The sequence below is a fragment of the Scleropages formosus genome, chromosome 7 (genome assembly GCF_900964775.1).
Source record: "Scleropages formosus chromosome 7, fSclFor1.1, whole genome shotgun sequence".
NCBI classification, from domain to species: domain Eukaryota; kingdom Metazoa; phylum Chordata; class Actinopteri; order Osteoglossiformes; family Osteoglossidae; genus Scleropages; species Scleropages formosus.
The window spans coordinates 4079056-4103219 of NC_041812.1; the positions used below are offsets into that span (position 1 = coordinate 4079056).

Genomic DNA, 24164 nt, shown 5'->3' on the forward strand with positions numbered 1-24164 from the left:
AGCCATGACGTGGAGCCGCTCTTCGGTGGGCTCACCACCTGCCGGAGAGACCGTAAGGGGCCCGTGCATTGTGATTTGGGCGGTGGTCGGGGCCGAGTGCCCGGCCGACCCAAACCTCGGGCGCCAACTCTGGTTTTTGGGACTTGGAATGTCACCTCACTGGCGGGGAAGGAGCCTGAGCTGGTGCGGGAAGTTGAGAGATACCGTCTAGATATAGTCGGGCTCACTTCCACTCACAGCTTGGGTTCTGGAACCACTCTTCTCGACGAAGGGTGGACTCTCCACTATTCTGGCGTTGCCCAGGGTGAGAGGCGGCGGGCGGGTGTGGGCTTATTAATAGCCCCCCAGTTTAGCCGCCATGTGTTGGAGTCTACCCCGGTGAATGAGAGGGTCATCTCCTTGCGCCTTCGGGTCAGGGAATGGTCTCTCACTGTCGTTTGTGCTTATGCGCCTAGTGGCAGTGTAGAGTACCCGGCCTTCTTGGAGTCCCTGGAGGGCGTGCTGGAAAGCGCTCCCACTGGGGACTCTGCCGTTCTACTGGCGGACTTTAACGCCCACGTGGGTAGCGACAGTGACACCTGGAGGGGCGTGATTGGGAGGAACGGCCTCCCTGATCTGAACCCGAGGAGTGAGTTGTTATTGGATTTCTGTGCTAGTCGCGGTTTGTCCATAATGAACACCATGTTCATGCATAAGGGTGTCCATCAGTGCACTTGGCACCAGGACACCCTAGGTCGGAGGTCGATGATCGACTTTGTAGTCGTTTCTTCTGACCTTCGGCCATATGTCTTGGACACTCGGGTGAAGAGAGGGGCTGAGCTGTCAACTGATCACCACCTGGTGGTGAGTTGGATTCGATGGCGGGGGAAAAAGCTGGACAGACCTGGCAGGCCCAAACGCATAGTGAGGGTCTGTTGAGAACGTTTGGCGGAGGCCCCTGTCAGAGAGGTCTTCAACTCCCACCTCCGACAGAGCTTCAACCAGGTCCCGAGGGAGGTGGGGGACATTGAGTCTGAATGGACTATGTTCCGCGCCTCCATTGTCGGGGCGGCAGTTCGGAGCTGCGGCCATAAGGTCTCCGGCGCCTGTCGCGGTGGCAATCCCCGAACACGGTGATGGACACCGGAAGTAAGGGATGCCGTCAAGCTGAAGAAGGAGTTCTATCGGGCCTGGCTGGCTCATAGGACTCCTGAAGCAGCTGACAGGTACCGACGGGCCAAACGGAGCGCGGCTCTGGCAGTCGCCGCGGCAAAAACTCAGGCTTGGGAGGAGTTCAGTGAGGCCATGGAGGAAGACTTTCGGTCGGCCTCAAAGAGATTCTGGCAAACCGTCCGACGACTCAGAGGGGGGAAGCGGTGTTCCACAAACACTGTTTACAGTGGAAGTGGTGCGCTGCTGACCTCAGCTGAGGATGTCCTCAGGCGGTGGAAGGAGTACTTTGAGGATCTCCTCAATCCCTCCGACACGCCTTCCATAGAGGAAGCTGAGGCTGGGGACTTGGAGGGGGACTCGTCCATTACCCTGGCTGAAGTTGCTGAGGTAGTCAAAAAACTCCTCGGTGGCAAGGCTCCGGGGGTGGATGAGATCCGCCCCGAGTTTCTCAAGTCTCTGGATGTTGTGGGGCTGTCTTGGCTGACACGCCTCTGCAGCATCGCGTGGAGTTCGGGAACGGTGCCTCTGGACTGGCAGACCGGGGTGGTGGTCCCTCTTTTTAAGAAGGGGGACCGGAGATTGTGTTCCAACTACAGGGGGATCACACTCCTTAGCCTCCCTGGGAAAGTCTATGCCAGGGTACTGGAAAGGAGAATCCGACCGATAGTCAAACCTCGGATTCAAAAGGAGCAATGCGGTTTTCGCCCTGGCCGTGGAACACTGAACCAGCTCTATACCCTCACTAGGGTGCTGGAGGGTTCGTGGGAGTTTGCCCAACCAGTCCATATGTGTTTTGTGGACCTGGAGAAGGCATTCGACCGTATCCCTCGTGGCATCCTATGGGAGGTACTTCGGGATTATGAGGTTCGGGGCTCGCTGCTACGGGCTGTTCGTTCCCTGTATGACCGGAGCAGGAGCTTGGTTCGCATTGCCGGCAGTAAGTCAGACCTGTTCCCGGTGCATGTTGGACTCCGCCAGGGCTGCCCTTTGTCACCGATTCTGTTCATTATCTTCATGGACAGAATTTCTAGGCGCAGCCAGGGAACGGAGGGTGTCTGTTTTGGTGGCCGCGAGATCTCGTCTCTGCTTTTTGCGGACGATGTGGTCCTGTTGGCTTCATCAAGTCAAGACTTGCAGCGTGCACTGGGGAGGTTTGCAGCCGAGTGCGAAGCGGCGGGGATGAGAATCAGCACCTCCAAATCCGAGGCCATGGTTCTCAGTCGGAAAAAGGTGGATTGCCCCCTCCGGGTTAGGGGGGAGTTGCTCCCTCAAGTGGAGGAGTTTAAGTATCTCGGGATCTTGTTCACGAGTGAGGGAAAAAATGGAGCGGCAGGTTGACAGACGGATCGGTGCTGCGTTCGCAGTAATGCGGTCATTGTACCGGTCTGTTGTGGTGAAGAGGGAGCTGAGTCGTAAGGCGAAGCTCTCAATTTACCGGTCGATCTACGTTCCTACCCTCACCTGTGGTCATGAACTCTGGATCATGACCGAAAGAATGAGATCGCAGATACAAGCGGCAGAAATGAGTTTCCTCCGCAGAGTGGCTGGGCGCACCCTTAGGGATAGGGTGAGGAGCTCAGTCACCCGGGAGGAGCTCGGAGTAGAGCCGCTGCTCCTCCGCATCGAGAGGAGCCAGTCGAGGTGGCTCGGGCATCTGTTCCGGATGCCTCCTGGACGCCTCCCTGGGGAGGTGTTCCGGGCATGTCCCACTGGGAGGAGGCCTCGGGGCAGACCCAGGACACGTTGAAGAGACTATGTCTCCTGGCTGGCCTGGGAACGCCTTGGGGTTTCCCCAGAGGAACTGGAGGAGGTGTGCGGGGAGAGGGAAGTCTGGAGGACTCTGCTCGGACTGCTGCCCCTGCGACCCGGTCCCGGATAAAAGCAGAGGAAGATGGATGGATGGATGGAAGTTCTTTATACAGAAAAAAAGTCCAAGCATCTACACCAGGGAACAGCTGGGAGTGTAGTGGTTAGAGCTGCTACCTTTGGACGCACAGGTTTGATACCAACCTCTGGCTGTAGTACCCTTGAGCAAGGTACTTACCCTAAAATTGTTCAAACAAATTATCCAGCTGTCGTAGCAAACAGGAGACAGGGAGGAGGCTGGAACCAAGTGCAGGATTACTTATTCAAAACCAGAGGACTAGGCTTGGTCTTGTGGTTGGGGACAAGAAAATATTCGGTCAACTGGCAGACAGGGCTGGAGCGACGACCCAAGGGAAGAAGGAAGCAGTTGTGACCAGGGAGAAATGAAGTTGGGCTAGCAAGTGAAGATGAACAGGACAAGAGATGAGGTAGGTTCAAGAGCACAGAGGAGATGGTTGTCTCAAGTGAGATTCTGTAACTGTGGAGTGGTGCTCTTTGTAGCCGGTTGCTCTAACTAGAGCCAGGTGTTTCCGGTTGAGGCGAGGGTATGATCGTGACAGAACTGCTGGAAGGAGAGCCACCTCTGAGATGGGGTGCTAGTTGGTCTGGATGGTCCTTCTGGAAATCTAAGATAAGTGAAGGGTTGAGGAAGTCATGGGCCAGAACCCAGCTGTGTTCCTCCCCCCGTGCCCTTCCCAGTCCACCAAGTACTGCATGCCCCCATGTTGACACTTGGAATCCAGGAGGGTACGGATGAAGTAGGCTGGCGCTCCATCCACCTCCAATGGAGGTGGTGCCGGTGTCCTCTGCGCTGGGTGGAGCAGAGAGGTCTTGTAGGGCTTTAACAAGAAGATATGGAAAGTTGGGCAGATGAGGGAGAAGTTGTAACTGGTATGTAGCAGAGGAGATGCGCTGGAGGATCTTGCAGGGCCTGATGAAGTAAGGGCTGAGTTTCTGGGATGGAAATTTCAGGCGGATGTCCCAAGTGGACAGTCATACCCTCCATCCTGGCTGGAAGAGCAGGGTGTGACAGTGTTTGTCAGCTTGTTGTTTGTAGTGTTGGGTGCTCTGGTGCAGGTGGTCGCGGATGGAGCACCAGGCGTTAGTGGCTGGGAGATCTATGGAGCCCGGATGCCAGAAAAATAGTCGAGGTTGACAACCTAAAAGACACTGGAAGGGGGATAAGCCCATGGAGGAAAGAGAAAGGGCATTGTGCCCACACTCTGCCAATGGTAAAAACCACGATCACTGGTCCTGGTTCTGACCGCAGTAGCTCCGAAGAAACCGGCTAAGGTCTTGGTTGAGACGCTCCACTTGACCGTTGGCCTGGGAGGTGGTACACCGAGGTGAGGCTGACAGAGACCCCAAGCTTCTGCAAAAGACCTTCCATACTCGGGACATGAACTGCGTTACCCTGGTCAGAGATGATGTCCTCGGGTAACCTGTACAGCCGCAACACCTGTTGGTAGAGCTGTTTGGCCGTAACAAATGCAGTCGGGAGTCAAGGAAGCGGAATGAGGCGGCAAGCTTTGGAAATGTGATCGATCACCACTAGGATGACAGTGTTGCCCTCTGAGGCAGGGAAATCTGTTAGGAAATCCACCGCCACGTGCGTCCAAGGTCGGGAAGTGACAGGGAGAGGTTCCAGCAATCCCGCTGGCCTCTGAGTCGGGGTCTTGGTTTGGGCACAAACCTCACAGGCCTCGACAAATTCCTGCACGCAGCGTCGGATGGGAAGCCACTAGTACTTATGCTGGAGTAGGGCGAGAGTCCTTTGGAAACCCGGATGATTCGCGGCTGGAGAATCGTAGGCCCAAAGGAGCAGCTGCAGATGCATACCTGCCAGGACGTACTCCCTCCCTTCTGGGACTCCTTCAGGCCCTGGATCTATCTGTGCGGCCCTCAGATTCTGCAGAAACTGCCATCACACGGGACCAACAAAACAGGACCTGTGGAGAAAGGGTTCGGGTGGGATAGTGACAGGGTTGTTCTCAACGATGCGGGAAATTTTCATTTGAGTTGTGAGAATTATCTGATGCTTTTTTTCAAGCTTGTTTTTTCAGTGATAGGGGGGTGCGGTGGCGCAGTGGGTTGGACCACAGTCCTGCTCTCCAGTGGGTCTGGGGTTTGAATCCCGCTTGGGGTGCCTTGCGACGGACTGGCGTCCCGTCCCGGGTGTGTCCCCTTCCCCCTCCGGCCTTACGCCCTGAGTTGCCGGGTTAGGCTCCGGTTCCCTGCAACCCCGTATGGGACAAGCGGTTTCAGACTCTGTGTGTGTGTGTGTGTGTGTGTGTGTGTGTGTTTTTTCAGTCAATGCACAACACAGTTCTCTTTTTGCAATATATCATTTTTATTTTACATAATGCCTACAACATTTTTATTTATCATATCAAACTTTAAAATTGAAATATATAAATTATTGACAGATTATAAATAGCTGTTTTGAAACATGAAAAATTGTTTGAAAACGATTAAATGAAGGTTTCTAACTGCATTCCATTTTTTTTTTTTTTTGCCAGAAAGCAGCACAAACTATTCAAAAGTTCACGTTCTGCAGAAAAATGAGTGGCTGAAGTTGAATGCAGAGGAGAGACAGAAATATGTTGCGCATCTTTCCATTGAAATTTGCAAGGCCCTCAAAGGATCGTTTGGTCCTTTGGAAGGAATTAAGTAGTTTCCCATCAGCAATTATACCCGGTTTCCTCCCATAGTTCAAAGAAATGCTGTTCAGGTTCCCCCACAGTGTGTGACTGACAGAGAGAGAGTGTGTTCCACTGATGTATGGATGAGTGACCCAGTGTAAGTAGTGTATCTAGCAGTGTAAGTCACCGCGGTGAATAAGGTGTTTGGGCTGATAACACTACACAGAGTTCATTAGAAGTTGCTTTGGAAAAAAGCATCTGCTAAATAAATAAATATAAAGTGCAGTAAGTACATTTACTGAATGAGGGTAAAGTTTTGTTCCTGATTATGTTCCTGATCATGATAACACATTTAGAGACTCTAATTTGGTAGCTGTGATCCCTGCGTGATCCAGGGCACCAAAAGATGGCGTAAGTGTTGTAAATGACTAACACTGCAAATAAAATGCTCACAAGCAGAGGACGTTTCCATCAGCTGCACATGGCAAGGTGTTTTACTCCCACCTGACTGCTTTCAATGGACTCGTTTGTTTGTATGATTAGAGATCAAACCCTACACCGAAACTGTTTCTTGCTAAGTCTATTGTAAATTCTTCACAAAAAAGAAACAGCAAATTTAACTAATCTGTAATGGTGCAAGGAGGGTGTGATAGCATGGTGGTGCAGCAGGTTTGGCCTGTGCCTGCTCTCTGGGGGGTCTGGGGTTTGAGTTCCGCTTGGGGTGCCATCCTGGGTGTGTCCCTTCCCCCACTGGCCTTACACCCTGTGGTGCTGGGCTAGGCTCTGGTTTGCTGTGACCCCACTTGAGATAAGTGGTTTCAGTCTGTGTGTGCATTGGTGTGAGGCATAGGCTAGATGTTGCAGAACACTTTCGGACTGCCCTTCATGTTAAACGCATAAAAAAGGTTAAAAATCCCTCTTCCAGCTGTGGGTCAGTATTAAGAAAACTCTCAGAGGTTGTCTGTTTCACACTGAAATTAAATGGGATGAGTTAACCTCATATAGTTTTTCCCTGTGTTTCCTGACTTTTCCAGATGTCTCTTTTAAATGAATTATGACTCTAAACATCCCTTACTGTGTTTGTGTGTGAGTCAATGAGTTTGTGATTATCCTCCAATTGACTGGTGTCCAGGATGTACTCATCCTCATGATCTTCCATTATAGATTTCACACCACTTCAACCCTGTGCAAGACAGGTTTCTAACAAGGAATGAATGTATGAATGAAAAATACATAATTACTGCTGAAAATAAATGATGAAATAGCTAAAAGACACTTCAATAAAACAATAATGTACACTATACAGACCATATGAAACCGCTTGCCCCAAGCAGGGTTGTGGCGAACAGTAGCCCAAACCAGCGACACAGGGTGCAAGTCTGGAGGGGGAAGGGGTACACCCCAGACAGGCTGCCAGCCCGACACAAGGCACCCCAACCAGAGCTCAAACCCCAGACCCACTAGAGAATAGGCTCCGCCCAAACCCGCTGTGCCACCACACCCCCATACACTATACACCTCCGAGAAAATGAACAAAGAGAATATGTAAGAAAGAGCGGGATGCTGAGGTATTAGTGACGAGTTCAGTTGCTGTGGGGTGAGGCATTATTGGTCTTTGTTCAGATAGGTTATTCACAGTTCAACCTCTTGCGTAAATCGTAAAAAAAAAAAAAAACCTTATTTGCTTTTTTGTAATCAGTTTCACTTCTGTCTCACGGACACTTCACTTCCACAGAATTCATTTTAAATTTTTTTTTTTTGGGGGGGGGCAGGGGGGATAAAACTTACCTTACTATAAAAGAAGGCTAGCAGGTTTTTCCACACTACAGCTTTTCTTGAACACATTCGAGACATTCAGCAGCTACTTGCATGGTAAACTGCAACCCTTCTACAATTTATAAAACTAACAAGTAATTTGCTTTATTACATACATAATTATTATTAGATATACTGCATATATAAACACTTCTGTTATTAATTCAAAATAATTATTTGTCTGTATGTATTTTTCTTGTTGCACAGATTCTCTCTTCTGAAGTATTTCTTCTTTCTTATATTACTAGCCAAATTTAAAGATATTATGAAAATATAAAAGTAATTGAGTGCCAACAATATCTTTCATATTTGCTCAATATTTGCTTCCCCAATTATCTCATTATTTCTTACAGCTCTGACTTTAAACACGTTTATGGAGAAGAATATTTATTAATACATTAGCCATGTCAGTCTCTTACCAGTTTTCAGATAATTTGATGTTTCCTGAGCTATCATTCTGAGTCCACAAATTATTCATGGATTCTCAGTTGAACCTCTCAATTAGACACAAAGGGAGTCCAGACTTTCAGAATTGTACATGCAGTAATAAGTGGAATAAATATTTTTCACATCAGAAGCAGAAATTTGGCTTAGAATAATTTAAGATAGCATTCATTTCAATAGTGATACAAGCTATTACTTTGACTTTGCTGTAATTACAGATGACGAACAGGAGCAACGACGCTACATCAGTGCAAAGGTAGACCTTAAATACTGTATATTTTCAGGTTCATGATTTCAAAATTAATTAAGGATTGATAAACTTTAGTGTAGCATCACAACAGAAAAGTGATGCAGGTCAAACCATGTTAGGTACATTACAAATAACTTGTCTTTGTGTCCCTGGAAATTTTAGATGTCAGAAAGCTGCCCAATTGGTTGGTAAAAATACATTAATGAAAAAAGCTGCCATTTGCTATTTTCATTCCTCTTTTAGTGAGTACGTGCGTGTGTCTAAATCCCTCAATCCAAAAGAGGAAGAATATGTTAAACGGAGACAAGCGGTGGTGGAAAAATATCTGAAAGACAAAGGAACTGAATATAAACAGGTATGTACTCCACTCAAACCTGAGCCTTTCAACCTCTGTGTCTTGAATTGACGACCGAAAGCTGATGTTTCATATAGATTTTTTGAAACAGATTTCAAAACATGTAGACCACTGTGCAAGTTTCAAAACACAGGACGTTTTACTCTCCCCTTAATAGCATTGAAGTTCTCTACCTGTAACTGTACTACTGTATTTAAGTTAAGACTCTGACCTCGATGTCTTTCATTTACTAACTGGCCAGTAACTTAAAGACATGAGAAAGTCAAACATTTAATATTTGATCGAACCCCCTCAGTCTTGACTTTTCTTCCTGTCCCACACTCAATCCTGCAGGAACATGTCCCTGTCATTGCTGTCCTGGGCTCAGGAGGAGGTGAAAGGGCCATGGTGGGACTGCTGGGCGCTTTGGCTCAGATGGAAGAGGAGAAACTGCTGGACAGCATCACCTATCTGTGTGGCGTGTCAGGGTCCACCTGGTAAACGGAGAATATGTACACCTGATTACACACGCAGTAACAAATAAACATTAGCAATACATCTAATAACAGCCTTAATTTCATTAGCTGCTTGTTCTTGGCAGTGTCCACACCCTGGACAGGACACCAGTCCATCACAGGGTGGCCACATAGAATCACAGTCACAGCAGTTCACTTGAATTGCATGTGCCTGGATTGAGGGAGGAAACCAGAGCACCCAGAGGAAACCCACATGCATCTCCACAGACTGAACTGGATTTGAACCTACACCCAAACAGCCGAGGTTCTGTGTGACTGCAGTGGTACCATGTTGCCCACAACTAATAAGGAGACCTCATGAAAAATTTAATGCCAAATATGTTCTGAACAAAAAAGTATAATAAGAGGGTGACACAAGGAGTAGCGCTACCACCTTACAGCACCTCGGTGGTGCGTGAAAATTTGAGTTCTTTTCTTAGTCAGTGTGGGTTAAGTTTGCATGTCCTTGTGTCTGTTTGGGTTTTGTCCAGGTGCTCTGGTTTCCTCCCACAGCCCAAAAGTGTGTAGTTCAGGTGAATCATTGACTCTAAATCGTAAATTGTGAACTGGACTGTGTCTGTGCAACCATCCTGCAATGGACTGGAGTCCTGTCTCGTGTATTACCCCCCCCCCCACCCCCCACTTTGTACTGAATGCTTTCAGTGCAGACTCCAGTTCACTACAACCCTGCTCAGGATAGACAGTTTTTGAAATTGGATGAATGGTAGAATAATACAGTTATGATATATATAAGTGTGTGGCAAGATGAAGTGTGTGGACGCTAAGGTTGCTTAATAAAAGCGCTAATTTATTTTTAAAATGCTCAGGAGTTCAACAGAAAGGGGTACAGACAGGTGGGGATTCTGCTCTTTTTGGTTTCATTTTTTTTGGAGTCTTTATCCAACTGCTACTACACTTATTTACTTCAGTTTCTATATGTCTTCAAGGCTCTGCATCACTTCATAGTCTTTCTCTTGAACTTTACAAACAGAAGATTTGATTTGTGAATTATCATTTTCAGGTGCATGGCATCACTGTATGAGGACCCCAAATGGTCTGTAAATGTCGCTGCTGACAAGAAAAAAATTGTGGACAGACTCTCAGATGGAAAATTCAGTATATCAGACATGCTGGACTGGCTAAGTGTAGCTGTGGAAGATGAGAATTATTCACTGACTGATTTTTGGGCTGCGACTGTTGTCTTCAACTCCATAAAAGAGGTCAGTGATGAAAGCAAAACACAGAATGAGGGACGGTGTCGTTGCTGGGTGTCAGAATTCCCCACCTTTGGAATAAATTAACTTTAATATGAATAAGAAAATTACATTATCACACATTAGCTGTGTGATATTTTGTTCCATCATTTTCCATCCCTATAGATAAATGGACAGCATCTCTCAGAACAGGAAGCCAGAGACTCAACCAACCCCTATCCCATCTACACAGCCATCGACAAGGGACTGAAACAAGACAATCAGACAGCACGTATGTACAGTACATGTTGTGCAGATCTGATTATTGTTTCGTTGAGTTGGCTCATGTTCTCAGTCCTGGTCCCCCCTGTTCACCATGTTTACTTCTATTTATATCAACTGACCTTTTAATCAATTAGTCTAGCTTGAGCAGTGTGTTCACAAGTTTATTCTAGACAAGTATTTAGTTGATCATTATGTGCAGTTTTACGGAAAATACTTCTATTCTTGCAATAATGAGAAGAAGAGTAATTTTTTAAAAATTTGTCGATTTTAAATCAATCAGTCCTGATGTAATATAGTACTCAACCTATTCAAATTCTAAACGGGACAGCAGAGTGCATTGGTTTGAATTTGTGGTTAGAGTCTTCGGAGTTGCAGGTTCTAATCCCACCTCCTGTTGTAGTGCCCTCAGATAATAATCTTCCAATTTTTATTCAGGTAAAAGGAAGGCACTGTTTGCCTGTCAGTACGGCAGACAAACTAGACTATCCTGGCTGGTAAAGGAGAAGGCAGAACACAACATTGGCAAAGTCTCTCATTTCTCTTGTTTGCCCACGAATAATCCCCTTGAGAGTACAGCGGTGCAGCAGGTTTTGCTATGGTCTACTCTCCGGTGGGTCTGAGGTTCGAGTTCTCCTTGGAGTGCCTTGTGACAGTCTGGTGTCCTGTCCTCGGTGTGTCCCCTCCCCCTCCAGCCTTGTACCCCCGTGTTGCTGAGTTAGGCTCCGACTCGCTGCGACCCTGCTTGGGATGAGCAGATTTAAACAGTGTCTGTGTGTAATTCCCTTGACATGTCATGAATATGGGACATACAGGGCAGCTTTTATTCCCCTAAAAGACTTTTTTCAATAAAATTACAAAAAAAGTGACATATTTACATGTACATTTACCAGATGCTATCATCCAAAGCGAAATACATTTCTGAGATTAATACAAAAACATGAACGGAAGGAGAGATTTGGATGCAAACACGTGATTCCTGAGTACAATTTATCACCATCACATAAACATCACCAAATAAACAAGTACACACACACTAAAAGCGAGTGGGGTTGCAGCAAGCCGGAGCCGGGCCCAGCAACACAGGGAACAAGGCTGGAGGGGGAGGGGACGCACCCAGGACAGGGCACCAGTCCGTCACAAGGTACCCCAAGCAAGACTCAAACCCCAGACCCACTACAGAGCAGGCGTAGACCAAACCTACCGTGCCACTGTAGCCCCTATAAATCAGTATACAATACATATAGAGTTTTTCAATTATTAAACAAATAAAATAATACTTGTTTAATAACTGAACAATTATTGAGATTTATCTGGCACATGGGAGATCAGGAGAGAAAGGAATCCAAAATATATTTTTGTTTGAGTTTTGAATGAGGCTTTTTTCAAAAGCAGTGTTAATCTACTTTCAGCAGTTTATGCAGCTTAGCAATTTTAGGGTAATTACCTCCCACAAGGGCACTAGAGCTGGAGGTGGGATTCAAACACACAACCTTTGGGTCTAAAGGCAGCAGCTCAAATTTCTTCAATACCTTCTCTACCAGAAAGCTTTCTTAAATATGCTGTTGGGTATGATTTGTCTTTTTTTAGGAAAGTAACAGTTTGTAGAGGTTTAAAATGAGTCCGTCCCTGTGTTACAGCCTGCTGGTTTGAGATCAGTCCTCATGAAGCTGGTTATTCCCATGTGGGGGCCTATGTGGACACATCCCTCTTCGGAAGCCAGTTTGAGAACGGAAAGCCCAAGACGCTCCCCAAGGAGGAAGACATGTTGTACCTACAAGGTGCTCTTTGTGCTTCTTCTTTTAATAATTGAACTGTTCCAGAGACACCGAAGTGTGTAAGTAAACCTCAGTCATGTCTCTGCAGGACTCTGTGGCAGTGCTCTTGCAGATGGGATGGAAGACACAAAGCAAATATTACAGTGGATTTGGGACTGGATTCGTAGTAAGCAAAACATTTATTTGACCTCACATTTTTAACTGCCGATTTTTTTGCTTTTTGATTGTGCTCCTTTCTTTGTTTTATTTTTTGGCCGAAATCCACATTTAAGCCCCTCTAATTTTTCAGAGCTGCTTGGGTTCTACAGCTCAGTGAATGAGTCTAAAAATTCAGGAAAACTTGGTGAGCTGCTGTATTTTTTCAATATCTTGCGTTTGTTTCACATTCAGGTCAAACTGTGAATATTTCTATAACATCTTTTTTCGGTTTTTAAAAGCTCTCAGTGAGGACTCTGCATACCAAGTGCTGCAGTGTCTCGTGCGGCTACACGACTCTTATGAAAATAACGATGAAAGCGTCGCTCTGCTGGATAAAATTATGAAATTACAACAAGGTACTAAGTGTTCTGTTTAATACTAATACTGTGACCGACACCAGTTCAGTCAATGCACAACACGTATCACTTTTTGTTATATATCATTGTCATTTTACATAATGCCTACAACATTTTTATTTATCATATCAAACTTTAAAACTGAAATATATAATTTATTGACAGATTATGAATAGCTGTTTTGAAACATGAAAAATTGTTTGAAAACAATTAAATGGAGGTAAAGGAAGGTGTCTAACTGTATTCCATTTTGTTTTGCCAGAAAGCAACACAAACTATCCAAGAGTTCATGTTCTGCAGAAAAATGTGTGGCTGAACATGAATACAGAGGAGAAACAGAAATATGTTGCACATCTTTCCATTGAAATCTGCAAGGCCCTTGAGGGATTGTTTGGTCCTTTAGAAGGAAGTAAGCAGTTTCCTTTCAGCACCTATACCATGTTTATAGTAAGGTGTTCAAAAAGTGGCATTTATACTGTATACTACAATGTGTGTTATGAATTCTGCCCAATCATCTGATATTTTGTTCTCGAAAAGTCTGGCCATGTGTTTGTGTGTCCGAGTGGAATCTAGAGAAGAACGATGACTGGTCCCAGCTGAGATGCTGTTTGTAACCAATGTGGGATTTAATGGATATGGGGACTAGGAAGCTGTATACTTTACTTGAGCTACTTTGGTCATGAATACAGCAGGAGAATCCCATCCAAGAGTCAAACCAGCAAGCTTGTCCTTGTCCTTTGCCCAAGTCCTTAACCACTATGGTATCTTCAGCCTTTCACACATTCATGTGTTTGGAATTCATAGTGGCAGCACCTGCAATTTTCATTTCCAAAAGTTGCAGTAGTTAGTAAGGGTGCTCTTGTAGCACTGTCTAAAAAGATCTAAAAAAAAGGTGACCAAATCTTGGAAAATTTGTTAAAATTATGATGTAGACTGAATTTTAATTTTTTTAATGAAGGTAAGGTAAACCATTGTGAAAGGAGCCTCTGGTAATGAGATTGCAATAAGGTTCCTTTTCTTGTCAAATGATCAAGCTACCCTCTGCAATGTTAAAACAAACCTGGGTTATGGTTCATCAATGGGGAGCAATACATCAAGTGACTATCAGGGGCCCCACTTGAAGTACCCCGCCCTGCACATCAGTTCCCAGTCGCCATGAGCTAATTCTGGAACAACCGGGTCTTTCAGAAGACTTCTGAGGTCTTGTGGAGTCCATGTCTCGACGGGTCATAGCTGTTTTGGCGGCACGAGGGGGGCGTACCCAATATCAAGCGGTTAGTTTTAATATTTTGGCTGGTCGGTCTATGTCATTATAATATTGCACCCCCCCCAAGGAGCTACAGGAGACAGGAGCCTGGAAAAAGTACTTTTTATTGACCACGTACAACTCCTTTTAAGAGCAGTGTTAAGAAAGATTCCACAGACAGTACAAGACAGTCTGCTGAACACTTGAGAGTTTCTCCAGGTCACTTTGAGCCCGAGCATCAGTAATGTGATTATAGATTGGAACAAACTCCAACACAAACTGCTTACATTAATCTATGCCAGCCCCCCCCACCCACCACTATAGCTAGTAGTGTAGTGGTTAGAGTTGCTGCCTTTGGATCCAAAGATCTCAAGGTTGAATTCCTCTTCCAGCTACAGTATTCTTGTGCAAGCTACTTCCCCTAAATTGCTCAGATGTATAAATGAGTAAATAATTGTAAGTAGTGTAGCTTAAGAATGTAGCTTTATTCTGAGGAAAACCGTGAGCTAAATGCAAACTGTGATTTCTGTTTTCCCTTTCTGTGAAAATATTGTCCAGCTTTTGAAATGGGTAAATAGTTGCAGGGAGCATAACTGTGTAACTTTCTGTGGAGAAAAGGGTCAAAAGGGCAAAATATTTAAATGTGAAGTATGATTTCCTTTTTTTTAGCAGGTTTTTTCGCAGTTGTGAAAATATTGGGGAAAACTATCATAGCTGCTTACAACTGGACCTGGGGCACCAAATTCAACTTCCTGTACAAGTACCCAGCAAAAGGCAAGTGTGGTTCTCATCTCTTGGTGCCTGTTGCTTTCTGTTTTTCTCCAAACTCTCTAACCACTGAGCTGGAGCCACAGCCTGAGGACAAACTGCCTTTCCTTCACTAATGGATGTGGCCTCATACAGCAGTAAAGCACCACTGGCTCTGCTCTGTGTCCAGAGGTAGAGCACATCCCGGCTGCTCTGCTGTCAGATGAGAAGAGGAACCTGGAAGATGCAGGAATCCTGTTGAACTCTCCCTACGTGGCTGCGTTACGGCCGGAGAGGAAGGTGGACCTCATTCTCTCCTTCGACTTCAGCAGTGACGATCCCTTCCTGGTGAGAACAGAGTCATTATTTTAATACTGTGAATTTCTTTCGCTACACCGGCATTCTGGTGGATGCTGTGATGTGTCTCATTTGAATTACATGTAACAGTGTCACTACTATGATCTCTCCAGACAGTGAAGAAAGCTGCAGATTACTGTAAAGAGGCTGGAATACCATTCCCCTCCTTGGTCATAGAACCAGGAGAGGAAAAGAACCCTAAAGACTTCTATGTGTTCAAAGATGAAACAAAAGCACCCATCGTCATCCACATTCCGCTCTTCAACACTGTCAACTGTGGAGGTTGGGTCATATACCGGCCGTCTAATCCTGTACCATCCCATCCCAAAGATTTTAAAAACATGCTTTAATGATGGAAAATGTGTATCTACCATATTCCTTCATGGCTGTTAAAATATTTATTTTAAAACAAGACTCTTTACATTAATACATGGAGAGTAAAACAGGAGAAACGTTATCTTTGGAGCAAGTTGATATCCAGGTTCCTATGAAATATTGCTTTCAAGTTTCTTCTTTCTTCTGATATTCTAAGAGTTTTTCTTCATGTCCCTCTCAGAAAATATTGAGGAGTGGAGAAGGAGGTACAAAACTTTTCAGGGTCCGTACAGCAAGGAAATGATTGAGGACCTGCTGCTGGTGTCCAGTCTGAATGTGAAGAACAACAAGGAGAAGATCCTCAATGAGATCAAGGCAGTGTGTGCATGCTGATGCTTCAGATGCTGATTCTTCATCGACTTCTTTTCAAATCATTTTTAAATTAGTCAGCATTTTATTCTTTTCTAATCAGAAAAACCTTTATAACCATATATATCATTAAATGTAATTAATCTCTAGCTTTCAGATCATGAGACAACATTCTAATCAAATTTCTTCGATTCATTATTTTGCATCTAAGTCAAAACCTTAGTTTCATTTGATTCCTAAAAAGTTATGTATCCATCTATCCACTTTCAGTAACTGTTCATCTCATACAGATCTGGAGCTTATTGTGACCAACGTAGAGCATAAGGTGGATGGATGGAACTCATGGAATTGCAGGGTGATCACACACTCAGTCTGCCACACAGATACACAAACTTTGGGCAATTTAGAGCCACTAGTTCATCTGATACACATTTATTTGGTGCTTAGATCGTGATCAGGACAAGCAGTTTTTGGAAATGGATGGATGGATGGATGGATGGATGGATGGATGGAATATGGGTGGAACCTGGAGCACTCAGGGCCCAGGACCTGTAAGGGGAAAGCACTGAATTCTAACTAGATCAAGCTGTATCTTTCTAAGTTTGGCAACAGGTAAATCTTTTGCATTTTATTCTAACAAAACATGTTATAAATCAACAATTAAAACAGTGATTTGCTAGTGATTCGCTGTTGTCTTCCTGTGCTTTTTGAGTTCTCTGCTGAGCAATGAATATTTTGTACTATTTCCTGGCTTCTAAAAACAATAAACCAGATGATTTTGCCTTTGTTCAGTTTCTTCATATGAATGCTGTAAGAAATGTTTAACTGAAGAAATGAAAAATGCAACACCACTTATTCCTGGTATTAGTCCACTTAAACTCCTCCACCTGGGGCAAATTCTCTCCCCTTACCTGGAGGGGACATGCCATCCTTTTCTGTGAGAGAACCATGGACTCCGACCTGGAGGTGCTGATCCTCATCCCAACCGCTTCACACTTGGCTGAAAACCGTTCCAGTGCACGTCGGAGGCAACCATCATCCGCAAGAAGCAAAGGCTTCACCTTCCGACTTCCACGTAGAATGCCCTTCTGACCTCGACTGCGCCTTGATATCCTGTCCATGAAAACCACAAACAGGAGTGGAGACAAGGCAAAACCTTGGCGGAGTCCAACACCCACACTGAACGGGCTTGACTTAATGCCGAGTATGTGGACACAGCTCTCGCTCTGTGTGTACCGAATGGCCCGCAGTAGTGGCCCCGGCACCCCATACTCCCTAAGCACCTCCCACAGAATTTCTCGGGGAACACGGTCATAGGCCTTCTCCAAGTCCACAAAACATGTAGACTGGATTAGCGAACTCCCATGCCCCCTCATTTATCTGTGAGAGGGTAAAAAGCTGGTCCACTGTTCCACAGCCAGGACGGAATCCGCATTGTTCCTCTTCAGTCCAAGGTTCAACCATCTGCCGGAGCCTCCTTTCCAGCACCCTGGCATAGACTTTCCCAGGGAGGCTGAAAAGTGTGATACCCCGATAGTTGGCACACACTCTCCGGTCCTTTTTCTTAAAGATAGGGACCACCACCCCAGTTTGCTAATCCAAAGGCACTGTCACCGAGGTCCATGCAACATTGCAGAGGCGTGTCAGCCATGACAGCTCTACAACATCCAGGGCCTTAAGCAGTTCCGGGCAAATCTCATCCACCACTGGTGCTTTGCCACCATGGAGCTTACCAACTACCTCAGTGACATTCACCAGGGAAATGGACTCTGATTGCCCGGAAGCCTCTGGCCCTGCCTCCTGTAAGGGAGGCTAATCCCTCAGGTTTAGGAGTTCCTCAAAGCGCTCTTTCCACCTCCTGACAATGTCCTCATTAGAGGTCAGAGTTTAAAAGAGAAAAGAGACTTTACAGAAATATTCACTTTTCAAACTGAATGTGAGACAAACACAAGACACTGAATCAATTCAGCAGCTCACCATGTATTGCTAAATGATAGGATTCAATCACTGAACTGTGGGAGCCAAGCAGTCCTGAAAAACTGGAGGGACATAATAAAATGTGGCTTTCAGACAAAAATACCAACCAACCAACGTCAGCAAAGGCTCGTCCTGAGCAGGGTCGTGGCAGGCTGGAACCTCACCCGGTAGCACAGGGTGCAAGGCTGAAGGGGGAGGGGACATACCCTGGACAGGACGTCAGTCCGTCACAAGGCACCCCCCTCCCCCCCTTCTAATTTTCATGATTATTGAAGAAATGACAAAAGGAGCAGGATGAAACAGGAAGTCAAATATATGAGGTCAATGTGAGGACTGATCTCAAACCAGCAGGCTGTAACACAGGAATGGGCTCTATTTAAATCTCTTAAAACTTTTAGTTTACTAAAAAAGACAAACCATACCCAACACTACAGCCATGAAAGCTATCTGGTAGACATGCTATTTTAGAGGTCTGGGTTGCTGTTTTGGACCTGAAAGGTTGTGGGTTTGAATCCCACCTCCAGCTGTAGCACACTTCAGCAAAGTACTAAAACTAAAATTGCTCAGCTGTGTAAATTGGTAAATAACTGTAGGTAGATGAACGTTGTAGGTCACTTTGTAGAGAAGTGTCTGCTATATTAATAAATGTAAATATTTCACTTCCTTGTAATTTTGTTGGAAAAAAAAGCCTTTCTGGGGCATAAAGCTGTCCCTGCATGTTCCATGTTCATGACAAATATGATGTAATCTAATGATATAAATACAAGTAAACACAGTGAACAGGGAGGACCAGCACTGAGAACATGAGCAAAGTCAACAAAATAATAATCAGATCTACACAATATGTACTGTATGTGTCTGTCTGTCTGTGTCTCAATAGAATTGATGTTCTCTACCTCTAACAGTACTGTTGTATTACAGTAAAGACTGTGACCACAGTGTCCCTCATTTACTAACATAAGAGAGACCTGAGAAAGTCAACAAACATTTGACACCGGATCTACCCCTCGGTCTTGACTTTTTAATAGCAGTAGTTGTTGTTCTGGGGGTGCGGGGGCATGGTTGTACTTTGAGTTTCTTGTTACAATTACAGATGACAAACAGGAACAGGGACACTATATCAGTGCAAAGGCAGACCTTAGATACTGTCATGCAGGGTCGAGAGAACCGGGACGGCAGGACCCAAGTGCGGAGTCTTTCTTCTGGATTCAGGGGATAAGGCAAGTTCTCGGAGTTGGGGACAGGCGAATGGTCGGTCGATTGGCGGTCGGAGTCAGAGCGAGCAACCGTGGACGAGGTCAGGGGACGAAGCAAAAGGTCGGTCGGTCGCCGGTCCAACCCACTGCGCCACCGCACCCCCCATGACCTAAAGCAGATGTTTCATATAGATTTTTTGGAGACACACTTCAAAACATGTAGACCAAAGTGCAAGTTTTAAGACACAGTATGTTTTACTGTCACCTTAATAGCACTGATGTTCTCCACCTCTAACTGTACTACTGTATTTCAGTAAAGGCTGTGACCTCGGTGTCCCTTCTTTCTTGACTGGTTAGTGATTTCAGGAGATTAGAAAGTCAATAGAAACTTGATATTTGACCGAACTCCCTCAGTCTTGACTTTTCTTCTTGTCCCACACTCACTCCTGCAGGAACATGTCCCAGTCATTGCTGTCCTGGGCTCAGGAGGAGGTGAAAGGGCCATGGTGGGACTGCTGGGCTCTTTGGCTCAGATGGGAGAGGAGAAACTGCTGGCCAGCATTAACTATCTGTGTGGAGTGTCAGGGTCCACCTGGTAAATGGGCAAAATATTTTGAAAACAATTACAAATACAATAATGAGCAGTAAATAATATCAATTTATTTTTGTATTCATGTCAGGTGTATGGCATCACTGTATGAAGATCCCTGCCGGTCTTTGAAAGTACCCACTGACAAGGACAAACTTATGGAGAGACTCTCAGATGGAGAATTCAATAGATCAGATATACTGGACTGGCTAAATGAAGCTGTAGAAGATGAGAATTACTCACTGACTGATTTTTGGGCAGCGACTGTTGTTCACTGGACTGTGAAAGAGAACAGTGACTAAAGAAAAAAACATAGCTTGAGTGACTGGACAATTGCTTTTGTATGTTATCTTTAAATTAGTTTTAATGTGTGAAGTAAATGGGAGAGCTATGCATTGCTGTTGATGCAAGGGGTTAAGCCCATGGCTCATAGGCCTTATGTTCTTTGTAACTTAATGTTTGTTTTGTATTTGGCTGTGGTTGATGTGTTTTGAAGAATACCTTTTAGTAAAGAAAAACAAACCTTTTTTTAGTCCAACTACTTCAATTCTCCACTGCTGCCTCCATCCGTCGTCCATACCCTCATAGTCTGCTCTCATGATATTACTGTTTTGGTGTCTAGGTCTAGGTATTCTTGTTCTTGTGTCTCTGTCACCCACAACCGCACACCAGACATAAGCACCTGGTCGTAGTCAGCAGGGCAGGGTATAAAGGCTTCCGGTCCACCACTGTCAGATCACGGAATCTTGTATGAGACAACCGTCCCACCTGCGTTCTTCAGCTTTACCCTCACCTTGCCCAACCTTTGCCTTGCATTCCCCTCCTTGTTCCCTCGTTCACCTCCTCGTTCCCTCGTTCACCTCCTCGACCCCGAGTCCTGCTTTCTACAGTTTTGACCTTTGCCTCACCTCGCTGACCATGACTTAGGATCATCCCTTGGAACAACATTCGCAGCTTGATTCCGGATCCAAGCCTATCCCCGACCACGAGTATTGCTTTGCGCCTTGAGCTTCCACATAAACGACCCTGCACTTGGGTCCCACCTCTGGTGTCCAGCCCCTGGGTCTAACAGTCCCTATGTATTGCTTTTATCTGCTAAAACTGATTTGGAGCACGCCAAGGCTGCCCGGGGAGGGGGTGGAGACAGGGGCAAAGCAGCCACAGCTGGGGCTGATTTCACTCCCTATTTCTTCCCCGGTGCCCAGCAGTAGAGAAAAGAGATGAGGAGCAGAACAAGGCGAACCCGAACCCCATCCCGATCCCGATCCCAGAGATGACGCCCCCATCCCGACAGACCCGACTCTCCCAGTCCCCCGACCAGCACGAAACCTCTCCTTACCTGTTCCCTGGTCCCCGTTTCCCGTCTCCCGTCTCCTTCCTTCTCCCCTGTCTAAGGGCAAATAAAAGCCCACAGCAACGGGCGACTGCATCTCCTGTCTCCTGCCTCGTCTCTTACGTGGTTTCTTAATTCATTAGTTTCAATTGATTTGTATGTTGAATGAAAATCATGACTCCAGTCATGTCGGCTTAAGAGCATTTAGTTGAGAGCTCTGTGTACTTTTTATTAGTATAAATATGACCACATTGAACTATCATAGGGAAAATGTATTAACACTGAGACACAAACAAAGGGCATTGGTAGTATAGTGGCCAGAGGTGCTGTCTTTGGACTCAAAAGTTGCAGGTTCAGATCTTGTATTTTGCTGTAATACCCTTAAGCAAAGTACTTACCCTAAATTCCCAAGGTGTAGAAATGGATAAATCATTGTAAGTTTCTTTGGAGAAAACTGTCTACTAAATGAATAAAGGCAGTGCTGTATTTTTTGTGTTCACAAAATTCAAGGAAACCCCTCACTCTTGTCTACAGCAACAAATTAATTGTGTTATTTTGATTTGTTTTAGAGTGGCTTCAGACCACTGAATTCCTGTCTTGCAGACCCCTGGTTCGAGGTCAGCCCTGAAAGAAGCTGGATACACCCATGTGGGTGCCTATGTGACCACGTCCCTCTTTGGGAGCCAGTTTGAGGAAGGACTTGTGAAGAAACAGACCGAGGAGAAGGACATGTTGTATCTGCAAGGTCCTATTTGCCGTCCTTCTCTTAATTATTGCAGAAAAACTGCAACAGCTATCAGGGTAAACCATGGTAACTGTCTCATAATCATCAAATCCTAAGTTTTCCTACACTGATCTGGGTTTTCCTATTTCACCAATATTTCTTTCACTTATTGGGAAAACTTTTTTAAAATTTTACTTTGAACTCCATATTTATAATGGACAGTCTACTGAAAGTGAATTAATGTCACTTCCTTTTCTCAGATATTTTTTCAGTGATGACCAGTGAACAGAGTGCTGCGAATGTGGGTGAGCTGTTATCACTCAGTGCCTTCCACATTCATCCCAGTCCTGAGTAGCTCTCTCTCTATAACTGTCACTCCTTTTTTTCATGAACTCCCCATGAAGATCCTCTTACATCAGATACTGAGTCATCTTATCCAGTTGTATGACAAATATGATGATGATGATGATGATCACGGCTGCTCTCTGCTACTGGATCATCTGAAAGAACAACCAGGTGCAGTGGAAGAGTGAAATGTGTAAATCTGTCATTTTTTTTAAACACACACACACAGACACCCACACACACACATATATACAAACATAGTACTATTGTATGGTGTACCTTTTTCAGTTCCATTACATCGCACTTGGTTTACAGTCATGGCCTTTGTCCAAGGTCATTTGCAATTGTACATTTTTAAGAGTATAAAATTTCTTACAACAACAATTGTTATGATTGACGAAACTGGAGCCCAAACCAGCAACACAGGGTGCAAGGCTGGAGGGGGAGGATGAACACCCTGGATGGGATACCAGCCTGACACAAGGCACCCCAAGCGGGACTCGAACCCCCGACCCACTGGAGAGCAGGCCTGTGGTCCAACCCACTGCGCCACCGCACCCTCCACATTCAAGACATTCAGCAGCTACTTGCATGGTAAATTGAAATCCTTGTACAATCTGTAAAACTAACAAGTAATTTGCTTTATTACATACATAATAATTATTAGATATACTGCATATAGAATCACTTCTGCTATTAATAAAACCAATTATTTGTCTGTATGCATTTCCATGTTCTTGTTGCACAGATTCTATATTTACATTCACATTTATTCATTTAGCAGACGCTTTTGTCCAAAGGGACGTACAACTCAGAAAAGTACAATTTCCGCATTATATTAAGAGAAAGAGACATAGCTGCAGACATGTGACTCAAGTAAACCCAGTTTGATACCTACCACTTGCTGCACCGAGGTTCATCGTTCGAGTAGGTGCATAAAAACACAGGATACACAAAACCTGATACCCTCCTACCAATTTTTTGTTTTTAGAAATTAGAAACACAAGCAAGCAAAAACGATGTTGGAGTAGTGGCTGAATAAAGGCTTTATCTGGTGATGCTCATGAAGTTACAGTGCATGAACATTTACACCATACATAAGCTGGAGAGGTCTTGGGTGAAATGGGTCCGGAAAAGATGAGTTTTCAGACAGAGTTCTTCTTGAATGCAGACAGAGTTTCTGCAGTTCTGAGCGACTGGGGAAGGTCGTTCCACCACAACGGAGCCAGAACCCAGAACCTCCGTGCTTTACCTTTTGTGCACAGGACCACCAAGCGAGCAGAAGTAGACAAGCGAAGGGGTCTAGCAGGGGTGTAGCGGTTGATCAAAACCTGTAAATAGCTGAGAGTAGCTCTATTGATGCATTTGTAGATAATAACCAGGGTCCTGAATTTGATTCGGCCAGCTATAGGAAGTCAGTGCAGAGAAATGAGAAGAGGAGATACGTGGGAACGCTTAGGCAGATCAAACACGACTCGCGCAGCAGCATTTTGTAGAAGCTGCAGAGGTTTAATGGCAGTAGCAGGAAGGCCCCACAGGAGAGAGTTGCAGTAGTCCAGGCGGGAAGTCACCATGGCCTGGACAAGTAGTTGGACAGAGTCAATAATGAGGTAGGGACGGATCCTACGAATATTATGCAGGATGTATCTGCAGGACCGGGTTGTGGCTTTGATGTGCAGAGAGAAAGACAGACTCGCATCAGTCGCTACTCCCAGACTCTTAGCCAGGGATGTAGGCAAAATGAGTGAGTTGTCCAGTTTGATCGATAGATCATGACACAAGGATGGGACAGCTGGGAGGTAAAGAATCTCTGTTTTGGAAAGGGTGAGTTGGAGGTGGTGATCAGACATCCACGAAGAGATGTCCGACAGGCAGGCAGCAATCCGTGCGGAGATGTCTGATGCACCAGGTGGAAAGGAGAGCAAGAGCTGAGTGTCATCAGCACTGCAGTGGTATTTGAATTCATGGGAGGCTATGACAGGACCGAGGCAGGAGGTATAGATTGAGAAAGAAGAGGACCCAATACCGAGCCCTGCAGGACACCAGTTGAGAGAGGCAGAGTAGAAGAATGAGAGCCCCGCCAGACCACTTGAAAGGATCTGTCAGATAGGTAGGACTCAAACCATCTTAGTGCCACACCT

General features: G+C 45.4%; 1 protein-coding gene across 1 annotated transcript; it reads left to right on the forward strand.

Moving 5' to 3' along the window:
* The first annotated feature begins 7502 nt into the window (after positions 1-7502).
* Positions 7503-16604, forward strand: LOC114910935 (cytosolic phospholipase A2 gamma-like). Its single transcript, XM_029253516.1, has 15 exons — positions 7503-7532; positions 8138-8175; positions 8413-8524; positions 8858-9000; positions 10040-10238; positions 10398-10503; positions 12134-12274; positions 12360-12437; positions 12561-12614; positions 12709-12825; positions 13088-13234; positions 14744-14845; positions 15009-15166; positions 15289-15457; positions 15732-16604. The coding sequence occupies exons 1-15, from the start codon at positions 7530-7532 to the stop codon at positions 15881-15883; spliced, it is 1719 nt and encodes a 572-aa protein (XP_029109349.1). The 5' UTR covers positions 7503-7529; the 3' UTR covers positions 15884-16604.
* The last annotated feature ends 7560 nt before the right edge of the window (positions 16605-24164 follow it).